Below are 23546 nucleotides of genomic sequence, written 5' to 3' on the forward strand. Positions count from 1 at the left end.
GTACCCCTGGTTAGACAAGAGGGCGGCGCTGTGCACCCAGCGTTTTGAGAGAGAGAGAGAGGGGAGATATGTTCCGGCAGGAGGCACAGACCTAGAATCAGTTTTACCCTCCTCCGACTTTAACCCCGTAGCCATTCAGGGAACTTCTAAATACTGACCTGGGATCAGCCTGATGAAATGTGTGTTGCAGTACCCTGGTTAGACCGAGGGGCGGCGCTGTGCACCCAGCGTTGAGAGAGAGAGAGAGAGGGGAGATATGTTCCGGCAGGAGGCACAGATCTAGAATCAGTTTTACCCTCCTCCGACTTCAACCCGTAGCCATTCAGGGAACTTCTAAATACTGACCTGGGATCAGCCTGATGAAATGTGTGTTGCAGTACCCTGGTTAGACCGAGGGGCGGCGCTGTGCACCCAGCGTTGAGAGAGAGAGAGAGAGGGGAGACGTTTCAAACTGCACTGACTGGCTGTTGAGACTGGAGAGAAGGATCTTTGTGCCGAAACTAAAAAACCCTAACCTGTGCCACACTCATGAATTAAAAAACCAGCTCATTCGTGAGGTAAATATGAGAAAGGGAATACAATTTTTGTGGTGTTTGTGGACCGCGGTTACCGTATGCAGATTTTTTTTTAGGGGCCATAGTTGTGTGTAGAGAGCTTTCTTTTTTGGGTGATAATTGTTGATGTTGAAAATCCGTTTTTAATGTCCAGAGAACTAGCGCGATTGTAGGAAGCGATGTGAGAGAGAGCTGAAGGTTCAAACAAATAAGTGATTTATATGTATTTTCCTGACACATAAAAGTTTTTCTAAACGCTAAACATGGCAGGAGTCGGTCGCAGGAAGAGCTCTTGAGAATAACGATTCTTCGTTAGTGAATTTTTCTGTCCTAATTTGTAGCAACATTAATGTCAAATGTGATGATGGTGTGTTTGTGTGAATAGTTTGCGGCCTAGGCGAACAATGCTAACTAGCTAGTTAGCTAGTATGGCATACCACAGTGTGGGTCTCATGAACCAGCTAGCATAGCTAGCTAGCATCGCTGCTCATCCTGCAATTTGATGTTTTTTTTAAAAATATATATATATTAATTTGATTGTCGGACTCGTTGACCATAAAGACAGGTGTAATGGTCTTGTTGTTTGTATTTCAAAACGCAAAAACCAACTGGTGGCTACAAAAACATTATCTTTATGAAAGAGCATGCGATTGCAGAGCGGATATCGCGCTTATTAGCTAGCATGCTAGCTAGCGCAGCGACGATTGTATTTTGATTCTACAAAAAAAAAACTTAATTCGGGGAGACATTTCACGCTGTCGACTGACGCGTTCATCTTCCCCTCGCAGTCTATCGCATAAATAATCACCAGAAGCACAAAACAGTGTTTTTTAAACATGTTTTTTTATGAGAAGTGCGGTAGAATGGTTGTGTTGAACTTTTGTTTTCTGCCCCATAGAGGCCAGTAGAGGACTGTGTGGATTAAACACCCGACCAAGCATGGAGTTCCCGCAGCAGCAGAAACCGGCGGGGGACGGCAAGATCACCTACCCGCTTGGAGTGAAGGAAATCACGGAGAAGATCAGCAACGACGAGGTGGTGAAACGGTTAAAGGTAGGTCGGTCGAACCGCCCCAAGCTAACTGACTGAGCTGGGATGTTATAATATGCCATTTTAGCAGACGCTTTTATCCGAAGCGACTTACAGTCATGTGTGCATACATTTTTGTGTATGGGTGGTCCCGGGGATCGAACCCACTACCCTGGCGTTACAAGCGCCATGCTCTACCAATTGAGCTACAGAGGTGGTGGGAGAGACCAAGTGAGCTGGGGGGGGGGGGGGTTGGGTTTGTAACTCTAAACATACTGTAGCTATCTCTTCAGACTCACTAGATCAATGTCCAGCCACTGGCAGATTACCAATAGCACCCCAACTCTCTAAACATGAATGGAAGGTGCTATAGCCGAGTTAGTCTTGTGCTAATATAGGCAGGGGGAGAGAGAGACTGAGATGAATGGAGGAAAAGTAAAGCAAGCGAGCATAGCTTTTCAGAGACATTTTACATTTTTTTAGTCATTTAGCAGACCGCTCTTATCCAGAGCGACTTACAGGAGCAATTAGGGTTAAGTGCCTTGCTCAAGGGGCACATCGGCAGATTTTTTTTCACCTAGTCGGATCGGGGATTAGAACCAGCGACCTTTCGGTTTACTGGCACAACGCTCTTAACCGCTAAGCTACCTGCCGTAGCTATCTATGGTTCCAGTATTGTTTTTAATAAACGTTGCTACTCTGCTGGGAATAGCCAGAAATGTGTGTTATTGTGACGTTTTTTTTTTCATGGTACTGGACCGTGGTACTGTCATAGATATAGAACACATGGCACTGGTGTTCTTTATGACGTCGTTGGAGGACGCTTTATGACGCCGCAAAGGAGGTCTGCCTTCTTCTGCACCTGCATTATGATGTCACGAATGCTGCTGTTGTGTTCTGCTGAGGATTAGACCGTGGTAGCACAGGATGAGGATTAGACCGTGGTAGCACAGGATGAGGATTAGACCGTGGTAGCACAGGATAGGGATAGACCGTGGCAGCACAGGATGAGGATTAGACCGTGGTAGCACAGGATAGGGATAGACCGTGGCAGCACAGGATGAGGATTAGACCGTGGTAGCACAGGATGAGGAGAGACCGTGGTAGCACAGGATGAGGAGAGACCGTGGTAGCACAGGATGGGGATAGACCGTGGCAGCACAGGATGAGGATAGACCGTGGTAGCACAGGATGGGGATAGACCGTGGCAGCACAGGATGGGGATAGACCGTGGCAGCACAGGATGAGGATAGACCGTGGTAGCACAGGATGGGGATAGACCGTGGCAGCACAGGATGGGGATAGACCGTGGCAGCACAGGATGAGGATAGACCGTGGTAGGATGGGGATAGACCGTGGCAGCACAGGATGGGGATTAGACCGTGGTAGCACAGGATGAGGATAGACCGTGGTAGCACAGGATGGGGAGAGACCGTGGCAGCACAGGATGGGGATAGACCGTGGTAGGATGGGGATAGACCGTGGTAGCACAGGATGGGGATTAGACCGTGGTAGCACAGGATGAGGATAGACCGTGGTAGCACAGGATGGGGAGAGACCGTGGCAGCACAGGATGGGGATTAGACCGTGGTAGCACAGGATGAGGGTAGACCGTGGTAGCACAGGATGAGGGTAGACCGTGGTAGCACAGGATGAGGATTAGACCGTGGTAGCACAGGATGGGGACAGACCGTGGTAGCACAGGATGAGGATAGACCGTGGTAGCACAGGATGAGGATTAGACCGTGGCAGCACAGGATGAGGATAGACCGTGGTAGGATGGGGATAGACCGTGGCAGCACAGGATAGGGATAGACCGTGGTAGCACAGGATAGGGATAGACCGTGGTAGCACAGGATGAGGATAGACCGTGGTAGCACAGGATGGGGATAGACCGTGGTAGCACAGGATGGGGATAGACCGTGGTAGGATGAGGGTAGACCGTGGTAGCACAGGATGGGGATTAGACCGTGGTAGCACAGGATGGGGATTAGACCGTGGTAGCACAGGATGAGGATAGACCGTGGTAGCACAGGATAGGGATAGACCGTGGTAGCACAGGATGGGGATAGACCGTGGTAGCACAGGATGGGGATTAGACCGTGGTAGCACAGGATAGGGATAGACCGTGGTAGCACAGGATGGGGATAGACCGTGGTAGGATGAGGGTAGACCGTGGTAGCACATGATGGGGATTAGACCGTGGTAGCACAGGATGGGGATTAGACCGTGGTAGCACAGGATGAGGATAGAGATGAGGAGAGACCGTGGTAGCACAGGATGAGGATAGACCGTGGTAGCACAGGATGAGGATAGACCGTGGTAGCACAGGATGAGGATAGACCGTGGTAGCACAGGATGGGGATTAGACCGTGGTAGCACAGGATGGGGATAGACCGTGGTAGCACAGGATGAGGGTAGACTGTGGTAGCACAGGATGAGGAGAGACCGTGGTAGCACAGGATGAGGGTAGCACAGGATGAGGATAGACTGTGGTAGCACAGGATGAGGATTAGACCGTGGTAGCACAGGATGAGGATAGACCGTGGTAGCACAGGATAGGGATAGACCGTGGTAGCACAGGATGGGGATAGACCGTGGTAGCACAGGATGGGGATTAGACCGTGGTAGCACAGGATAGGGATAGACCGTGGTAGCACAGGATGGGGATAGACCGTGGTAGGATGAGGGTAGACCGTGGTAGCACATGATGGGGATTAGACCGTGGTAGCACAGGATGGGGATTAGACCGTGGTAGCACAGGATGAGGATAGAGATGAGGAGAGACCGTGGTAGCACAGGATGAGGATAGACCGTGGTAGCACAGGATGAGGATAGACCGTGGTAGCACAGGATGAGGATAGACCGTGGTAGCACAGGATGGGGATTAGACCGTGGTAGCACAGGATGGGGATAGACCGTGGTAGCACAGGATGAGGGTAGACTGTGGTAGCACAGGATGAGGAGAGACCGTGGTAGCACAGGATGAGGGTAGCACAGGATGAGGATAGACTGTGGTAGCACAGGATGAGGATTAGACCGTGGTAGCACAGGATGAGGATTAGACCGTGGTAGCACAGGATGGGGACAGACCGTGGTAGCACAGGATGAGGATAGACCGTGGTAGCACAGGATGGGGATAGACCGTGGTAGCACAGGATGAGGGTAGACTGTGGTAGCACAGGATGAGGAGAGACCGTGGTAGCACAGGATGAGGATTAGACCGTGGTAGCACAGGATGAGGAGAGACCGTGGTAGCACAGGATGGGGATAGACCGTGGTAGCACAGGAACAAAAAGACAAGACTGTTTAAAAACGACTTCTACACTGACTTGGGCAGGAGCTCACCGGAACGGGGTAACCGTACCGGCACCTCAAACGTTCTACTGCCCGAGTTCCTGCACCTCCTTTTATAGAATATTAGCTCAAAAGTCTTGTGGAGTTCCTGCACCTAAATACAAACAGTACCGGACTAGCACCTAAACGTAAACGGTACCTATTTCAGTCCAAGTCGAGCACTGAGCTGAGGTATAGTAACACCCTTACACAGATTTTAAATTAACGGTGTGTTAACCCCTAGGGCTGGGTCTGGACAGCATTTGTCTACAGAGTCTGGCGGTGTGGAGTTTGATGAGCGTCAGGGAGGGAAGTGTCTGGCGGTGTGGAGTTTGATGAGCGTCAGGGAGGGAAGTGTCTGGCGGTGTGGAGTTTGATGAGCGTCAGGGAGGGAAGTGTCTGGCGGTGTGGAGTTTGATGAGCGTCAGGGAGGGAAGTGTCTGGCGGTGTGGAGTTTGATGAGCGTCAGGGAGGGAAGTGTCTGGCGGTGTGGAGTTTGATGAGCGTCAGGGAGGGAAGTGTCTGGCGGTGTGGAGTTTGATGAGCGTCAGGGAGGGAAGTGTCTGGCGGTGTGGAGTTTGATGAGCGTCAGGGAGGGAAGTGTCTGGCGGTGTGGAGTTTGATGAGCGCCAGAGAGGGAAGTGTCTGGCGGTGTGGAGTTTGATGAGCGCCAGAGAGGGAAGTGTCTGGCGGTGTGGAGTTTGATGAGCGCCAGGGAGGGAAGTGTCTGGCGGTGTGGAGTTTGATGAGCGTCAGGGAGGGAAGTGTCTGGCGGTGTGGAGTTTGATGAGCGTCAGGGAGGGAAGTGTCTGGCGGTGTGGAGTTTGATGAGCGTCAGGGAGGGAAGTGTCTGGCGGTGTGGAGTTTGATGAGCATCAGGGAGGGAAGTGTCTGGCGGTGTGGAGTTTAATGAGCAGCAGGGAGGGAAGTGTCTGGCGGTGTGGAGTTTGATGAGCGTCAGGGAGGGAAGTGTCTGGCGGTGTGGAGTTTGATGAGCAGCAGGGAGGGAAGTGTCTGGCGGTGTGGAGTTTGATGAGCATCAGGGAGGGAAGTGTCTGGCGGTGTGGAGTTTGATGAGCATCAGGGAGGGAAGTGTCTGGCGGTGTGGAGTTTGATGAGCATCAGGGAGGGAAGTGTCTGGCGGTGTGGAGTTTGATGAGCGTCAGGGAGGGAAGTGTCTGGCGGTGTGGAGTTTGATGAGCATCAGGGAGGGAAGTGTCTGGCGGTGTGGAGTTTGATGAGCATCAGGGAGGGAAGTGTCTGGCGGTGTGGAGTTTGATGAGCGTCAGGGAGGGAAGTGTCTGGCGGTGTGGAGTTTGATGAGCGTCAGGGAGGGAAGTGTCTGGCGGTGTGGAGTTTGATGAGCGTCAGGGAGGGAAGTGTCTGGCGGTGTGGAGTTTGATGAGCATCAGGGAGGGACGTTTGTTTTGTTGTGTGGAGTTTGATGAGCGTCAGGGAGGGAAGTGTCTGGCGGTGTGGAGTTTGATGAGCGTCAGGGAGGGAAGTGTCTGGCGGTGTGGAGTTTGATGAGCGTCAGGGAGGGAAGTGTCTGGCGGTGTGGAGTTTGATGAGCATCAGGGAGGGAAGTGTCTGGCGGTGTGGAGTTTGATGAGCGTCAGGGAGGGAAGTGTCTGGCGGTGTGGAGTTTGATGAGCGTCAGGGAGGGAAGTGTCTGGCGGTGTGGAGTTTGATGAGCATCAGGGAGGGAAGTGTCTGGCGGTGTGGAGTTTGATGAGCGTCAGGGAGGGAAGTGTCTGGCGGTGTGGAGTTTGATGAGCGTCAGGGAGGGAAGTGTCTGGCGGTGTGGAGTTTGATGAGCATCAGGGAGGGACGTTTGTTTTGTTGTGTGGAGTTTGATGAGCGTCAGGGAGGGAAGTGTCTGGCGGTGTGGAGTTTGATGAGCGTCAGGGAGGGAAGTGTCTGGCGGTGTGGAGTTTGATGAGCGTCAGGGAGGGAAGTGTCTGGCGGTGTGGAGTTTAATGAGCGTCAGGGAGGGAAGTGTCTGGCGGTGTGGAGTTTGATGAGCGGCAGGGAGGGAAGTGTCTGGCGGTGTGGAGTTTGATGAGCATCAGGGAGGGAAGTGTCTGGCGGTGTGGAGTTTGATGAGCATCAGGGAGGGAAGTGTCTGGCGGTGTGGAGTTTGATGAGCGTCAGGGAGGGAAGTGTCTGGCGGTGTGGAGTTTGATGAGCATCAGGGAGGGAAGTGTCTGGCGGTGTGGAGTTTGATGAGCATCAGGGAGGGAAGTGTCTGGCGGTGTGGAGTTTGATGAGCGTCAGGGAGGGAAGTGTCTGGCGGTGTGGAGTTTGATGAGCATCAGGGAGGGAAGTGTCTGGCGGTGTGGAGTTTGATGAGCATCAGGGAGGGAAGTGTCTGGCGGTGTGGAGTTTAATGAGCAGCAGGGAGGGAAGTGTCTGGCGGTGTGGAGTTTGATGAGCGTCAGGGAGGGAAGTGTCTGGCGGTGTGGAGTTTGATGAGCAGCAGGGAGGGAAGTGTCTGGCGGTGTGGAGTTTGATGAGCATCAGGGAGGGAAGTGTCTGGCGGTGTGGAGTTTGATGAGCATCAGGGAGGGAAGTGTCTGGCGGTGTGGAGTTTGATGAGCATCAGGGAGGGAAGTGTCTGGCGGTGTGGAGTTTGATGAGCGTCAGGGAGGGAAGTGTCTGGCGGTGTGGAGTTTGATGAGCATCAGGGAGGGAAGTGTCTGGCGGTGTGGAGTTTGATGAGCGTCAGGGAGGGAAGTGTCTGGCGGTGTGGAGTTTGATGAGCGTCAGGGAGGGAAGTGTCTGGCGGTGTGGAGTTTGATGAGCGTCAGGGAGGGAAGTGTCTGGCGGTGTGGAGTTTGATGAGCATCAGGGAGGGACGTTTGTTTTGTTGTGTGGAGTTTGATGAGCGTCAGGGAGGGAAGTGTCTGGCGGTGTGGAGTTTGATGAGCGTCAGGGAGGGAAGTGTCTGGCGGTGTGGAGTTTGATGAGCGTCAGGGAGGGAAGTGTCTGGCGGTGTGGAGTTTGATGAGCATCAGGGAGGGAAGTGTCTGGCGGTGTGGAGTTTGATGAGCGTCAGGGAGGGAAGTGTCTGGCGGTGTGGAGTTTGATGAGCGTCAGGGAGGGAAGTGTCTGGCGGTGTGGAGTTTGATGAGCATCAGGGAGGGAAGTGTCTGGCGGTGTGGAGTTTGATGAGCGTCAGGGAGGGAAGTGTCTGGCGGTGTGGAGTTTGATGAGCGTCAGGGAGGGAAGTGTCTGGCGGTGTGGAGTTTGATGAGCATCAGGGAGGGACGTTTGTTTTGTTGTGTGGAGTTTGATGAGCGTCAGGGAGGGAAGTGTCTGGCGGTGTGGAGTTTGATGAGCGTCAGGGAGGGAAGTGTCTGGCGGTGTGGAGTTTGATGAGCGTCAGGGAGGGAAGTGTCTGGCGGTGTGGAGTTTGATGAGCATCAGGGAGGGACGTTTGTTTTGTTGTGTGGAGTTTGATGAGCGTCAGGGAGGGAAGTGTCTGGCGGTGTGGAGTTTGATGAGCGTCAGGGAGGGAAGTGTCTGGCGGTGTGGAGTTTGATGAGCGTCAGGGAGGGAAGTGTCTGGCGGTGTGGAGTTTGATGAGCGTCAGGGAGGGAAGTGTCTGGCGGTGTGGAGTTTGATGAGCGTCAGGGAGGGAAGTGTCTGGCGGTGTGGAGTTTGATGAGCGTCAGGGAGGGAAGTGTCTGGCGGTGTGGAGTTTGATGAGCGTCAGGGAGGGAAGTGTCTGGCGGTGTGGAGTTTGATGAGAATCAGGGAGGGAAGTGTCTGGCGGTGTGGAGTTTGATGAGAGTCAGGGAGGGAAGTGTCTGGCGGTGTGGAGTTTGATGAGCGTCAGGGAGGGAAGTGTCTGGCGGTGTGGAGTTTGATGAGCGTCAGGGAGGGAAGTGTCTGGCGGTGTGGAGTTTGATGAGCGCCAGGGAGGGAAGTGTCTGGCGGTGTGGAGTTTGATGAGCGCCAGGGAGGGAAGTGTCTGGCGGTGTGGAGTTTGATGAGCATCAGGGAGGGACGTTTGTTTTGTTGTGTATGGATCCCCTGAGGCAAACTGGCCCATTTTTACCAGAGTCCATAGGGTGACCGTGGATGTGGTGTGCAAATGGTTATATCAACTGTCAAGGAACTTCACAAAGTCCTCTATTGGGCAGGATCAATGAGTTGGCTAACTTTCCTAAATACTCTGAAGTAACTTAGTTCTTAAAGCTGGAATCCGTGAAACAACGCCACTGTTTCCACACAGCACCTTTCCCACTGTTCTCCCCAGCACCTTTCTCACTGTTCTCCCCAGCACCTTTCTCACTGTTCCACCCAGCACCTTTCTCACTGTTCCCCCCAGCACCTTTCTCACTGTTCCCCCCAGCACCTTTCTCACTGTTCTCCCCAGCACCTTTCTCACTGTTCCACCCAGCACCTTTCTCACTGTTCCCCCCAGCACCTTTCTCACTGTTCCCCCCAGCACCTTTCTCACTGTTCTCCCCAGCACCTTTCTCACCGTTCTGCCCAGCACCTTTCCCACCGTTCCCCCCCAGCACCTTTCTCACCGTTCTCCCCAGCACCTTTCTCACTGTTCCCCCCAGCACCTTTCTCACTGTTCCGCCCAGCACCTTTCCCACTGTTCTCCCCAGCACCTTTCCCACTGTTCCCCCCAGCACCTTTCCCACTGTTCCCCCCAGCACCTTTCCCACTGTTCTCCCCCAGCACCTTTCTCACTGTTCCCCCCAGCACCTTTCCCACTGTTCTCCCCCAGCACCTTTCCCACTGTTCCCCCCAGCACCTTTCCCACTGTTCCCCCCAGCACCTTTCTCACTGTTCCCCCCCAGCACCTTTCTCACTGTTCCCCCCAGCACCTTTCCCACTGTTCTCCCCAGCACCTTTCCCACTGTTCCCCCCAGCACCTTTCTCACTGTTCCCCCCCAGCACCTTTCTCACTGTTCCCCCCCAGCACCTTTCTCACTGTTCTCCCCCAGCACCTTTCCCACTGTTCCCCCCAGCACCTTTCTCACTGTCCTCCCCAGCACCTTTCCCACTGTTCTCCCCAGCACCTTTCTCACTGTTCTCCCCAGCACCTTTCTCACTGTTCCCCCCAGCACCTTTCTCACTGTTCCCCCCAGCACCTTTCCCACTGTTCCCCCCAGCACCTTTCCCACTGTTCCCCCCAGCACCTTTCTCACTGTTCCCCCCCAGCACCTTTCTCACTGTTCCCCCCCAGCACCTTTCTCACTGTTCTCCCCCAGCACCTTTCCCACTGTTCTCCCCAGCACCTTTCTCACTGTTCTCCCCAGCACCTTTCTCACTGTTCTGCCCCAGCACCTTTCTCACTGTTCCGCCCCAGGGTTGGAATACTTATGTAAATAAGGTATTTGTTGTAATTTTTAATATTTTAGCAAAATAAATTAACCCTGTTTTTGCTTTGTCATTATGGGGTATTGTGTGTAGATTGAGGGGAAAACATTATTGTATCAATTTTAGAATAAGGCTGTAACGTAACAAAATGTGGGGAAGGTCAAGGGGTCTGAATACTTGCACTGTATTCTGCTGTTAGTGATGTCAGAGGGGGAAAACGGTGTTAGTTGTTTTGAAGTATCATCTTTCTTGTTGTAATATCCTCAACAGAAGTGGCAGTTTCATCAGCTTTAAAGCTAAGGAGACTTGAAATGGGATAAACGGACTGACTTGACACTCCCGACAACCCATTTTAACATCAAGAGCTATGTCTGAAAGTGTGTCAACGTTAGCTGGTTAAAACGTCTATTCTCTGAGATTCTGTTCAGGCAATTTAGAATAAAGGTAGATGTGTTACTTCTCTGTCTCTTTCTCTCTGTCTCCCCCCTCTCCTCTCTCCCCCCTCTCCTCTCTCCCCCCTCTCCTCTCTCTGTCTCCCTCTCTCCCTCTCTCCCCCCTCTCCTCTCTCCTCTCTCCCCCCACTCCTCTCTCTGAAAGCTGTGCATGATTGGTTTTGTGTTGAGCGGCTGTGAAGTTCAGGGATAGCTTTTGACTTGATATTGTTATAAGAATGCAGGTACGTAAGATTAACATTTTGGAGAAGGAAAGCCTTTATTTTTCAGACATTTTAAACTGCTTTAGATAGTAGTGTCCAGACTGCTGTGAAGGGTTTCGAGAAAGAGAAAGAAATGTGCTCAAACAGCAGAATGTAATATGCCATTTAGCAGACGCTTTTATCCAAAGCGACTTAGTCATGTGTTCATACATTTTTTACGTATGGGGTGGTCCCGGGGATCGAACCCACTACCCTGGCGTTACAAGCACCATGCTCTACCAATTGAGCTACAGAGGACCAGGGTGTATTTGGGTATAAGGTTTTGCATAAATAGATAAAAAACCAGCCGTTCCCTTTCGCCAGCCAGCTCAGCTATTCTCATAAACAAAACCACATTTACATTTTTAGTCATTTTAGCAGACGCTCTTATCCAGAGCGACTTACAGTTAGTGAGTGCATAACATATTTTTCTTCATACATGGGCCGAATCAGGTCAGTTACATGCAGTATGAGTCCCCAGTCCAGCGCTGGTGTAGAGAAAGATTTCACAGTTTCTGGTGGAGGCTTTTTTTCCACGGTAGATTGAGCCAGAGAGCGAGGGAGAAGCAGAGGGACTTGTCTCCTCTGCAGCCTGCCTGTTTCAGAACCCATCCCCCCCCCCCCAACTGCCTGCAGCTTGGATTGCTGCTCCTGGTTGCCTGGCAACCCACACACTTGAGGAGGTGGTGTCTGCTGGGTCCTAGTGCTAGAGGGTGTTGTTTTGAGTGGAGTTGCGTCTCTTTCTCTGTTAAGTGGGAGAGAGAATGAGAGTTTTGTTATCCTTCCTCTAGTACTCTTCCAATGATACATTAGTAATGGAAGCTGGTTTTATTCCAATGATACATTAGTATTGGAAGCTGGTTTTATTCCAATGATACATTAGTAATGGAAGCTGGTTTTATTCCAATGATACATTAGTAATGGAAGCTGGTTTTATTCCAATGATACATTAGTAATGGAAGCTGGTTTTATTCCAATGATACATTAGTAATGGAAGCTGGTTTTATTCCAATGATACATTAGTATTGGAAGCTGGTTTTATTCCAATGATACATTAGTATTGGAAGCTGGTTTTATTCCAATGATACATTAGTAATGGAAGCTGGTTTTATTCCAATGATACATTAGTAATGGAAGCTGGTTTTATTCCAATGATACATTAGTAATGGAAGCTGGTTTTATTCCAATGATACATTAGTAATGGAAGCTGGTTTTATTCCAATGATACATTAGTAATGGAAGCTGGTTTTATTCCAATGATACATTAGTAATGGAAGCTGGTTTTATTCCAATGATACATTAGTAATGGAAGCTGGTTTTATTCCAATGATACATTAGTAATGGAAGCTTTTTATTCCAATGATACATTAGTAATGGAAGCTGTTTGTATTCCAATGATACCTTAGTAATGGAAGCTGGTTTTATTCCAATGATACATTAGTAATGGAAGCTGGTTTTATTCCAATGATACATTAGTAATGGAAGCTGGTTTTATTCCAATGATACATTAGTAATGGAAGCTGGTTTTATTCCAATGATACATTAGAAATGGAAGCTGGTTTTATTCCAATGATACATTAGTAATGGAAGCTGGTTTTATTCCAATGATACATTAGTAATGGAAGCTGGTTTTATTCCAATGATACATTAGTAATGGAAGCTGGTTTTATTCCAATGATACATTAGTAATGGAAGCTGGTTTTATTCCAATGATACATTAGAAATGGAAGCTGGTTTTATTCCAATGATACATTAGTAATGGAAGCTGGTTTTATTCCAATGATACATTAGTAATGGAAGCTGGTTTTATTCCAATGATACATTAGTAATGGAAGCTGGTTTTATTCCAATGATACATTAGTAATGGAAGCTGGTTTTATTCCAATGTTACATTAGTAATGGAAGCTGGTTTTATTCCAATGATACATTAGTAATGGAAGCTGGTTTTATTCCAATGATACATTAGTAATGGAAGCTGGTTTTATTCCAATGATACATTAGTAATAGAAGCTGGTTTTATTCCAATGATACATTAGTAATGGAAGCTGGTTTTATTCCAATGATACATTAGTAATGGAAGCTGGTTTTATTCCAATGATACATTAGTAATGGAAGCTGGTTTTATTCCAATGATACATTAGTAATGGAAGCTGGTTTTATTCCAATGATACATTAGTAATGGAAGCTGGTTTTATTCCAATGATACATTAGTAATGGAAGCTGGTTTTATTCCAATGATACATTGGTAATGGAAGCTGGTTTTATTCCAATGATACATTAGTAATGGAAGCTGGTTTTATTCCAATGATACATTAGTAATGGAAGCTGGTTTTATTCCAATGATACATTAGTAATGGAAGCTGGTTTTATTCCAATGATACATTAGTAATGGAAGCTGGTTTTATTCCAATGATACATTAGTAATGGAAGCTGGTTTTATTCCAATGATACATTAGTAATGGAAGCTGGTTTTATTCCAATGATACATTAGTAATAGAAGCTGGTTTTATTCCAATGATACATTAGTAATGGAAGCTGGTTTTATTCCAATGATACATTAGTAATGGAAGCTGGTTTTATTCCAATGATACATTAGTAATGGAAGCTGGTTTTATTCCAATGATACATTAGTAATGGAAGCTGGTTTTATTCCAATGATACATTAGTAATGGAAGCTGGTTTTATTCCAATGATACATTAGTAATGGAAGCTGGTTTTATTCCAATGATACATTAGTAATGGAAGCTGGTTTTATTCCAATGATACATTGGTAATGGAAGCTGGTTTTATTCCAATGATACATTAGTAATGGAAGCTGGTTTTATTCCAATGATACATTAGTAATGGAAGCTGGTTTTATTCCAATGATACATTAGTAATGGAAGCTGGTTTTATTCCAATGATACATTGGTAATGGAAGCTGGTTTTATTCCAATGATACATTAGTAATGGAAGCTGGTTTTATTCCAATGATACATTAGTAATGGAAGCTGGTTTTATTCCAATGATACATTAGAAATGGAAGCTGGTTTTATTCCAATGATACATTAGTAATGGAAGCTGGTTTTATTCCAATGATACATTAGTAATGGAAGCTGGTTTTATTCCAATGATACATTAGTAATGGAAGCTGGTTTTATTCCAATGATACATTAGTAATGGAAGCTGGTTTTATTCCAATGATACATTAGAAATGGAAGCTGGTTTTATTCCAATGATACATTAGTAATGGAAGCTGGTTTTATTCCAATGATACATTAGTAATGGAAGCTGGTTTTATTCCAATGATACATTAGTAATGGAAGCTGGTTTTATTCCAATGATACATTAGTAATGGAAGCTGGTTTTATTCCAATGATACATTAGTAATGGAAGCTGGTTTTATTCCAATGATACATTAGTAATGGAAGCTGGTTTTATTCCAATGATACATTAGTAATGGAAGCTGGTTTTATTCCAATGATACATTAGTAATAGAAGCTGGTTTTATTCCAATGATACATTAGTAATGGAAGCTGGTTTTATTCCAATGATACATTAGTAATGGAAGCTGGTTTTATTCCAATGATACATTAGTAATGGAAGCTGGTTTTATTCCAATGATACATTAGTAATGGAAGCTGGTTTTATTCCAATGATACATTAGTAATGGAAGCTGGTTTTATTCCAATGATACATTGGTAATGGAAGCTGGTTTTATTCCAATGATACATTAGTAATGGAAGCTGGTTTTATTCCAATTATACATTAGTAATGGAAGCTGGTTTTATTCCAATGATACATTAGTAATGGAAGCTGGTTTTATTCCAATGATACATTAGTAATGGAAGCTGGTTTTATTCCAATGATACATTAGTAATGGAAGCTGGTTTTATTCCAATGATACATTAGTAATGGAAGCTGGTTTTATTCCAATGATACATTAGTAATGGAAGCTGGTTTTATTCCAATGATACATTAGTAATAGAAGCTGGTTTTATTCCAATGATACATTAGTAATGGAAGCTGGTTTTATTCCAATGATACATTAGTAATGGAAGCTGGTTTTATTCCAATGATACATTAGTAATGGAAGCTGGTTTTATTCCAATGATACATTAGTAATGGAAGCTGGTTTTATTCCAATGATACATTAGTAATGGAAGCTGGTTTTATTCCAATGATACATTAGTAATGGAAGCTGGTTTTATTCCAATGATACATTAGTAATGGAAGCTGGTTTTATTCCAATGATACATTGGTAATGGAAGCTGGTTTTATTCCAATGATACATTAGTAATGGAAGCTGGTTTTATTCCAATGATACATTAGTAATGGAAGCTGGTTTTATTCCAATGATACATTAGTAATGGAAGCTGGTTTTATTCCAATGATACATTAGTAATGGAAGCTGGTTTTATTCCAATGATACATTAGTAATGGAAGCTGGTTTTATTCCAATGATACATTAGTAATGGAAGCTGGTTTTATTCCAATGATACATTAGTAATAGAAGCTGGTTTTATTCCAATGATACATTAGTAATGGAAGCTGGTTTTATTCCAATGATACATTAGTAATGGAAGCTGGTTTTATTCCAATGATACATTAGTAATGGAAGCTGGTTTTATTCCAATGATACATTAGTAATGGAAGCTGGTTTTATTCCAATGATACATTAGTAATGGAAGCTGGTTTTATTCCAATGATACATTAGTAATGGAAGCTCAATGATACATTAGTAATGGAAGCTGGTTTTATTCCAATGATACATTAGTAATGGAAGCTGGTTTTATTCCAATGATACATTAGTAATGGAAGCTGGTTTTATTCCAATGATACATTGGTAATGGAAGCTGGTTTTATTCCAATGATACATTAGTAATGGAAGCTGGTTTTATTCCAATGATACATTAGTAATGGAAGCTGGTTTTATTCCAATGATACATTAGTAATGGAAGCTGGTTTTATTCCAATGATACATTAGTAATGGAAGCTGGTTTTATTCCAATGATACATTAGAAATGGAAGCTGGTTTTATTCCAATGATACATTAGTAATGGAAGCTGGTTTTATTCCAATGATACATTAGTAATGGAAGCTGGTTTTATTCCAATGATACATTAGTAATGGAAGCTGGTTTTATTCCAATGATACATTAGTAATGGAAGCTGGTTTTATTCCAATGATACATTAGTAATGGAAGCTGGTTTTATTCCAATGATACATTAGTAATGGAAGCTGGTTTTATTCCAATGATACATTAGTAATGGAAGCTGGTTTTATTCCAATGATACATTAGTAATAGAAGCTGGTTTTATTCCAATGATACATTAGTAATGGAAGCTGGTTTTATTCCAATGATACATTAGTAATGGAAGCTGGTTTTATTCCAATGATACATTAGTAATGGAAGCTGGTTTTATTCCAATGATACATTAGTAATGGAAGCTGGTTTTATTCCAATGATACATTAGTAATGGAAGCTGGTTTTATTCCAATGATACATTGGTAATGGAAGCTGGTTTTATTCCAATGATACATTAGTAATGGAAGCTGGTTTTATTCCAATTATACATTAGTAATGGAAGCTGGTTTTATTCCAATGATACATTAGTAATGGAAGCTGGTTTTATTCCAATGATACATTAGTAATGGAAGCTGGTTTTATTCCAATGATACATTAGTAATGGAAGCTGGTTTTATTCCAATGATACATTAGTAATGGAAGCTGGTTTTATTCCAATGATACATTAGTAATGGAAGCTGGTTTTATTCCAATGATACATTAGTAATAGAAGCTGGTTTTATTCCAATGATACATTAGTAATGGAAGCTGGTTTTATTCCAATGATACATTAGTAATGGAAGCTGGTTTTATTCCAATGATACATTAGTAATGGAAGCTGGTTTTATTCCAATGATACATTAGTAATGGAAGCTGGTTTTATTCCAATGATACATTAGTAATGGAAGCTGGTTTTATTCCAATGATACATTAGTAATGGAAGCTGGTTTTATTCCAATGATACATTAGTAATGGAAGCTGGTTTTATTCCAATGATACATTGGTAATGGAAGCTGGTTTTATTCCAATGATACATTAGTAATGGAAGCTGGTTTTATTCCAATGATACATTAGTAATGGAAGCTGGTTTTATTCCAATGATACATTAGTAATGGAAGCTGGTTTTATTCCAATGATACATTGGTAATGGAAGCTGGTTTTATTCCAATGATACATTAGTAATGGAATCTGGTTTTTAACTGTCAAGCTAACTCACTCTGCTTGACTGTATGTAGTGTCCAGTGCTTAGGCTACAGATTGTACTAATGGAGTTGAGTTTTAACTTTTTGGGCGACTTGACCAAATTCCCATAGAAATTTAAGTTATAGATCTGTCATTCTCATTGAAGGAAGTTTTACGTAGCGGTAGATCTGTGCTATGTTCGCCATTTCAGTTACGTTTTTGTCTTTTACTTTTGGTTTTGTTCACCAGCTTCAAACAGCTGAAAATACAATACTTTTTGGGTATTGAAAAGATATTTCACAGCGGTTTAGATGGTGCAGTGATTCTCTACGCTTGTTTTGTCACAAACTTAAATTAGGCAAACGATTAGAATTTTAGCCACCAGGAAATGGCGGCGCGATTTCTGCATATTGCACCTTTTTTAAAGAAGAATAAGCATTATCCACCAATCACTTTATCAGATTGTGTTGGAGTCGTATGGACCAGAACACAATCAACAAATCAATCACTTTCTCTCTCTCTCGATTGGGCTTGTGCGATATACCGTATATCCCGGGGTATTTGGAAATACCGACGGTACAACTTTCCATCGGTATTTGGAAATACCCCGGGATACGGTATATCGCCCAAGCCTAATATACAGTAGGTCTTCACTATCATAGAGAGATACTTTAAAAAACACACAAAAAAACAAATCTAAGATGTGTCAAATAAATGATATCCAGCTCTGGGCTCCAGCTATGCATTTGGTTTGCTAACTTGCTAGTAGCTAAGTGGCTAGATGTCAAGATCAAGATTCTTGGTTCCAGCAGAGACATTCAATCCCCTCCTGGATAATTATTATTATTTTAAATAGCGGCCCTTGTGTATGGAAATCTAGATACCAACCAACCCTAACCTACATGGACCAGACCTTAACCAATCATCTCTCTCTCTCTCTAGATGGTAGTGAAGATCTACATGGACCAGACCTTAACCAATCATCTCTCTCTCTCTCTAGATGGTAGTGAAGACCTACATGGACCAGACCTTAACCAATCATCTCTCTCTAGATGGTAGTGAAGATCTACATGGACCAGACCTTAACCAATCATCTCTCTCTCTCTCTAGATCAGGGGTGTCAAACGTACGGCCCGCGGGCCGGATCAGGCCCGCAAACGGGTTTAATCCGGCCCGCGAGATGATTTCTAAAAAAAATAAAAAAATATTTTTTATTTTTTTTTAAGTATAAAAATGCGCTGCAATTTTTCTATAAAATAAACTGCTGTTCCAATTGCGTCCACTGGATGGCGCAATAGCAATTGTGTTAAGCAAGCAAACTGTTTATACCGGGGCAGAGCAAGTAGGTCAAGCACGTGCAGCCAATGAGCTACTTTGTTTTGCCCGCGATATTTATTACGGCTTCTACTTTTAACATTATGTGCTTTGGCACCCTCATTGCCCCAATATGTCTCTGTCAAAAAAGAGAAAAGTGGACGCAGAGTGTTCCAAGAAAAATGGTCATCCTATTTAATCACGGAATTGAATGGGAAAGCTGTATGTTTGGTGTGTTCAGAGCATGTTGCAGTGCTGAAAGAATATAACCTTCGTCGCCACTATGTGAGTCTTCATGCCGACAAATATGACAACTTTCAAGGACAGCGGAGATGAGAGAAGGTGAATGAACTGTTGGCGGGTCTGAAGAAACAGCAGTCTGAGTTTACTCACAGCCGAGACATCAGTGACGCTGCAGTGAAAGCTAGCTACCTCATTGCTAATGAAATCGCAGTGGCTTCAAAACCATTTAGTGAGGGTGAATTTGTAAAAACATGCATGATGAAGGCAGCGGAGATTGTGTGCCCTGAAAAGCGGCAGGCTTTTGCAAATATCAGCCTGACAAGAAACACAGTTGCAGACAGGATTTCCGATCTTTCAGTGGATTTGGACAGCCAGTTGAAGCAAAAAGTAAAGTCATTTATTGCGTTTTCGGTTGCAATTGATGAAAGCACGGACATTACAGATGTTGCACAACTGGCCATTTTTTCATCCGCGGAGTTGATGACACATTGACCGTCACCGAGGAGTTTGTGGAGTTGGTGCCGATGACAGATACAACGACAGCAGCTGATATTTTTACCGCACTCGTCGGCGCGCTGGACAGGGTCGGAGTGGACTGGTCCCGCGCTGTCAGCCTGGCTACAGATGGTGCGCCCTCAATGATCGGGAAAAAAGCAGGCGTTGTGACAAAGTTCAGAGAGAAAGTGCAATCTGCAAATGGAGGACGTGATTTTTTGACTTTTCACTGTATTTTGCACCAGGAGGCTTTGTGTTGCAAGTCATTAAAGATGGATAACGTCATGAAGGTGGTCATCCAAACTGTTAATTTCATCCGATCCAGAAGCCTGAATCACCGTCAGTTTGACAGCCTTCTCAGAGAGAAAGACCACATCTATGGCCTGCCATACCACACTGAGGTAAGATGGTTAAGCCGAGGTGCTGTGCTGAGGCGTTTCTTTGATTTACGAGAAGAAATTGAACAGTTCATGGAAGAAAAGGGCAAACCAGTGTTAGAATTTCATTCCGCAGAATGGATGCCGGACCTTGCATTTATGGTGGATGTTACAGAGCACCTGAATAACTTGAACAAACAGCTGCAAGGGTGCAACAAAGTTGTCACGCAGTATTATGACAGCATACGTTCTTTCAAGTTGAAGCTGTCATTGTGGGAGACGCAACTTGCCGGTGGTGATGCAGCTCACTTCCCCTGTCTGAAAAATGTGTGCGCGACCCAACATGTGGCAGACATGAAGCGGTTCAAAGATAAAATAACGGGACTGTTACGGGAGTTTGAGCAACGCTTTCAGATTTATGTTTATATGTTTTTATGTTGATGTGCTATTGTTTTTAATTGATTTTATTTTATTTGTATATTTAACCTATTCTTGACTCTGTGGTTCTTGCACTTGTTTGGGGAACAGGATTTCATTATTTTTATCTACATTTCTGCCTGAGAAATGACACCCTGATATAGTTCTGTTATCTGTGATATACTTCTGTGAATCACTGAGGCATTGTGTGTTTGTGTGTTCTTTGTCCTCAGAACTTTCAAATAACTTGAGGTGTTTTATGATTAATAGTGATGTTGTGCTTTTGGACACACTGTCCTCAGGCTCCAGCTTTATGTTTATATGTTTTTATGTTGATGTGCTATTGTTTTTAATAGATTTTATTTTATTTGTATATTTAACCTATTCTTGACTCTGTGGTTCTTGCACTTGTTTGGGGAACAGGATTTCATTATTTTTTATCTACATTTCTGCCTGAGAAATGACACCCTGATATAGTTCTGTGATCTGTGAAACAGTTCTGTTAATCACTGAGGCATTGTGTGTTTGTGTTCTTTTTCTTTAGAATTTTCAAATAAACTTGACGTGTTTTATGATTAATAGTGATGTTGTGCTTGTACTATTTTGGACACACTGTCCTCAGGCTCCAGCTTTATGTTGTATGTTGATCGTATTAAAACAAAGAAAACAATCTGAAGTTGTTGTTTTTAAGTTATATATACCATGATTTTTCCGGTCCGGCCCACTTGGGAATAGATTTTCCTCCATGTGGCCCCTGAGCTAAAATGAGTTTGACACCCCTGCTCTAGATGGTAGTGAAGATCTACATGGACCAGACCTTAACCAATCATCTCTCTCTCTCTAGATGGTAGTGAAGATCTACATGGACCAGACCTTAACCAATCATCTCTCTCTCTCTCTCTAGATGGTAGTGAAGATCTACATGGACCAGACCTTAACCAATCATCTCTCTCTCTCTCTAGATGGTAGTGAAGATCTACATGGACCAGACCTTAACCAATCATCTCTCTCTCTGTAGATGGTAGTGAAGATCTACATGGACCAGACCTTAACCAATCATCTCTCTCTCTCTAGATGGTAGTGAAGATCTACATGGACCAGACCTTAACCAATCATCTCTCTCTCTCTCTCTAGATGGTAGTGAAGATCTACATGGACCAGACCTTAACCAATCATCTCTCTCTCTCTAGATGGTAGTGAAGATCTACATGGACCAGACCTTAACCAATCATCTCTCTCTCTGTAGATGGTAGTGAAAACCTACATGGACCAGACCTTAACCAATCATCTCTCTCTCTGTAGATGGTAGTGAAGACCTACATGGACATGGACCAGGACAGCGAGGAGGAGAAACAACAGTATCTCAACCTGGCTCTCCACCTGGCCTCGGAGTTCTTCCTGAGGAACCCCAACAAGGACGTGCGTCTCCTGGTGGCCTGCTGCCTGGCCGACATCTTCAGGATCTACGCCCCCGAGGCGCCCTACACCTCACACGACAAACTCAAGGTAACGCCGTTATAACCTCCCGTCTAACCTGATCTCGGGGAACTAACCTTTTATACAACCGTAACCCGAATGTGGAACCCCCCAAGACCTGATTTTTTTACACGCTGAACCCTTTTTTTGACCTTCCTCCTCTTCAGGACATCTTCCTCTTCATCACCAGACAGCTGAAAGGGCTGGAGGACACCAAGAGCCCGCAGTTCAATAGATACTTCTACCTGCTGGAGGTGAGGAATCAGGGGGGTTATGGGGATACTTCTACCTGCTGGAGGTGAGGAATCAGGGGGGTTATGGGGATACTTCTACCTGCTGGAGGTGAGGAATCAGGGGGGTTATGGGGATACTTCTACCTGCTGGAGGTGAGGAATCAGGGGGGTTATGGGGATACCTCTACCTGCTGGAGGTGAGGAATCAGGGGGTTTATGGGGATACTTCTACCTGCTGGAGGTGAGGAATCAGGGGGGTTATGGGGATACTTCTACCCGCTGGAGGTGAGGAATCAAGGGGGTTATGGGGATACTTCTACCTGCTGGAGGTGAGGAATCAGGGGGGTTATGGGGATACTTCTACCTGCTGGAGGTGAGGAATCAGGGGGGTTATGGGGATACTTCTACCCGCTGGAGGTGAGGAATCAGGGGGGTTATGGGGATACTTCTACCTGCTGGAGGTGAGGAATCAGGGGGGTTTATGGGGTTAGACGGCCGTCACTAGTTATCACAGCCACAAAGTCAGAATTATGGTTAAACCCCGCCTATTTCTTAAATGTATCTTCTTAAAATGTTATTTTAAACCTAACCTTAACCACACTGCTAACCTTATGCCTAACCCTAACCTTAACCACACTGCTAACCTTATGCCTAACCCTAACCACACTGCTAACCTTATGCCTAACCCTAACCTTAACCACACTGCTAACCTTATGCCTAACCCTAACCTTAACCACACTGCTAACCTTATGCCTAACCTTAACCACACTGCTAACCTTATGCCTAACCCTAACCTTAACAACACTGCTAACCTTATGCCTAACCCTAACCTTAACCACACTGCTAACCTTATGCCTAACCCTAACCTTAACCACACTGCTAACCTTATGCCTAACCCTAACCTTAACCACACTGCTAACCTTATGCCTAACCCTAACCTTAACCACACTGCTAACCTTATGCCTAACCCTAACCTTAACCACACTGCTAACCTTATGCCTAACCCTAACCTTAACCACACTGCTAACCTTATGCCTAACCCTAACCTTAACCACACTGCTAACCTTATGCCTAACCTTAACCACACTGCTAACCTTATGCCTAACCTTAACCTTAACCACACTGCTAACCTTATGCCTAACCCTAACCTTAACCACACTGCTAACCTTATGCCTAACCCTAACCTTAACCACACTGCTAACCTTATGCCTAACCCTAACCTTAACCACACTGCTAACCTTATGCCTAACCTTAACCACACTGCTAACCTTATGCCTAACCTTAACCTTAACCACACTGCTAACCTTATGCCTAACCCTAACCTTAACCACACTGCTAACCTTATGCCTAACCCTAACCTTAACCACACTGCTAACCTTATGCCTAACCCTAACCTTAACCACACTGCTAACCTTATGCCTAACCCTAACCTTAACCACACTGCTAACCTTATGCCTAACCCTAACCTTAACCACACTGCTAACCTTATGCCTAATCCTAACCTTAACCACACTGCTAACCTTATGCCTAACCTTAACCACACTGCTAACCTTATGCCTAACCCTAACCTTAACCACACCGCTAACCTTATGCCTAACCCTAACCTTAACCACACCGCTAACCTTATGCCTAACCTTAACCACACTGCTAACCTTACACATTCATGAAGTTTTACAATCTAGCCAAATGTGACTTTGTGGCTTTAGTAACTAGCTACAACCGGGTTAGACGGCTGAAGGGGAGGTCAGAGGTCAGAGGCTGGAGGACTCCAAGGAAAGATCTCAATAACCGACTCCTCGCGTCCTC

The 23546-nt window shown here is 45.2% G+C and overlaps 1 protein-coding gene across 1 annotated transcript in view; it reads left to right on the top strand.

Annotated features, from left to right (window-relative positions):
• The first annotated feature begins 468 nt into the window (after nucleotides 1-468).
• Nucleotides 469-23546, top strand: part of LOC311114543 (sister chromatid cohesion protein PDS5 homolog A-like) — a 78796-nt gene continuing 55718 nt past the window's right edge. Inside the window, exons 1-4 of the mRNA XM_084189787.1 lie at nucleotides 469-557; nucleotides 1453-1607; nucleotides 21334-21537; nucleotides 21675-21761. Coding sequence (XP_084045913.1) covers nucleotides 1494-1607; nucleotides 21334-21537; nucleotides 21675-21761 — 405 coding nt within the window. The 5' untranslated portion in view covers nucleotides 469-557; nucleotides 1453-1493. The remainder of the gene's footprint in view (nucleotides 558-1452; nucleotides 1608-21333; nucleotides 21538-21674; nucleotides 21762-23546) is intronic.

The sequence above is a fragment of the Coregonus lavaretus genome (assembly GCF_964263955.1).
Source record: "Coregonus lavaretus genome assembly, contig: HAP1_SCAFFOLD_1855, whole genome shotgun sequence".
In the NCBI taxonomy this organism is placed as follows: Eukaryota; Metazoa; Chordata; class Actinopteri; order Salmoniformes; family Salmonidae; genus Coregonus; species Coregonus lavaretus.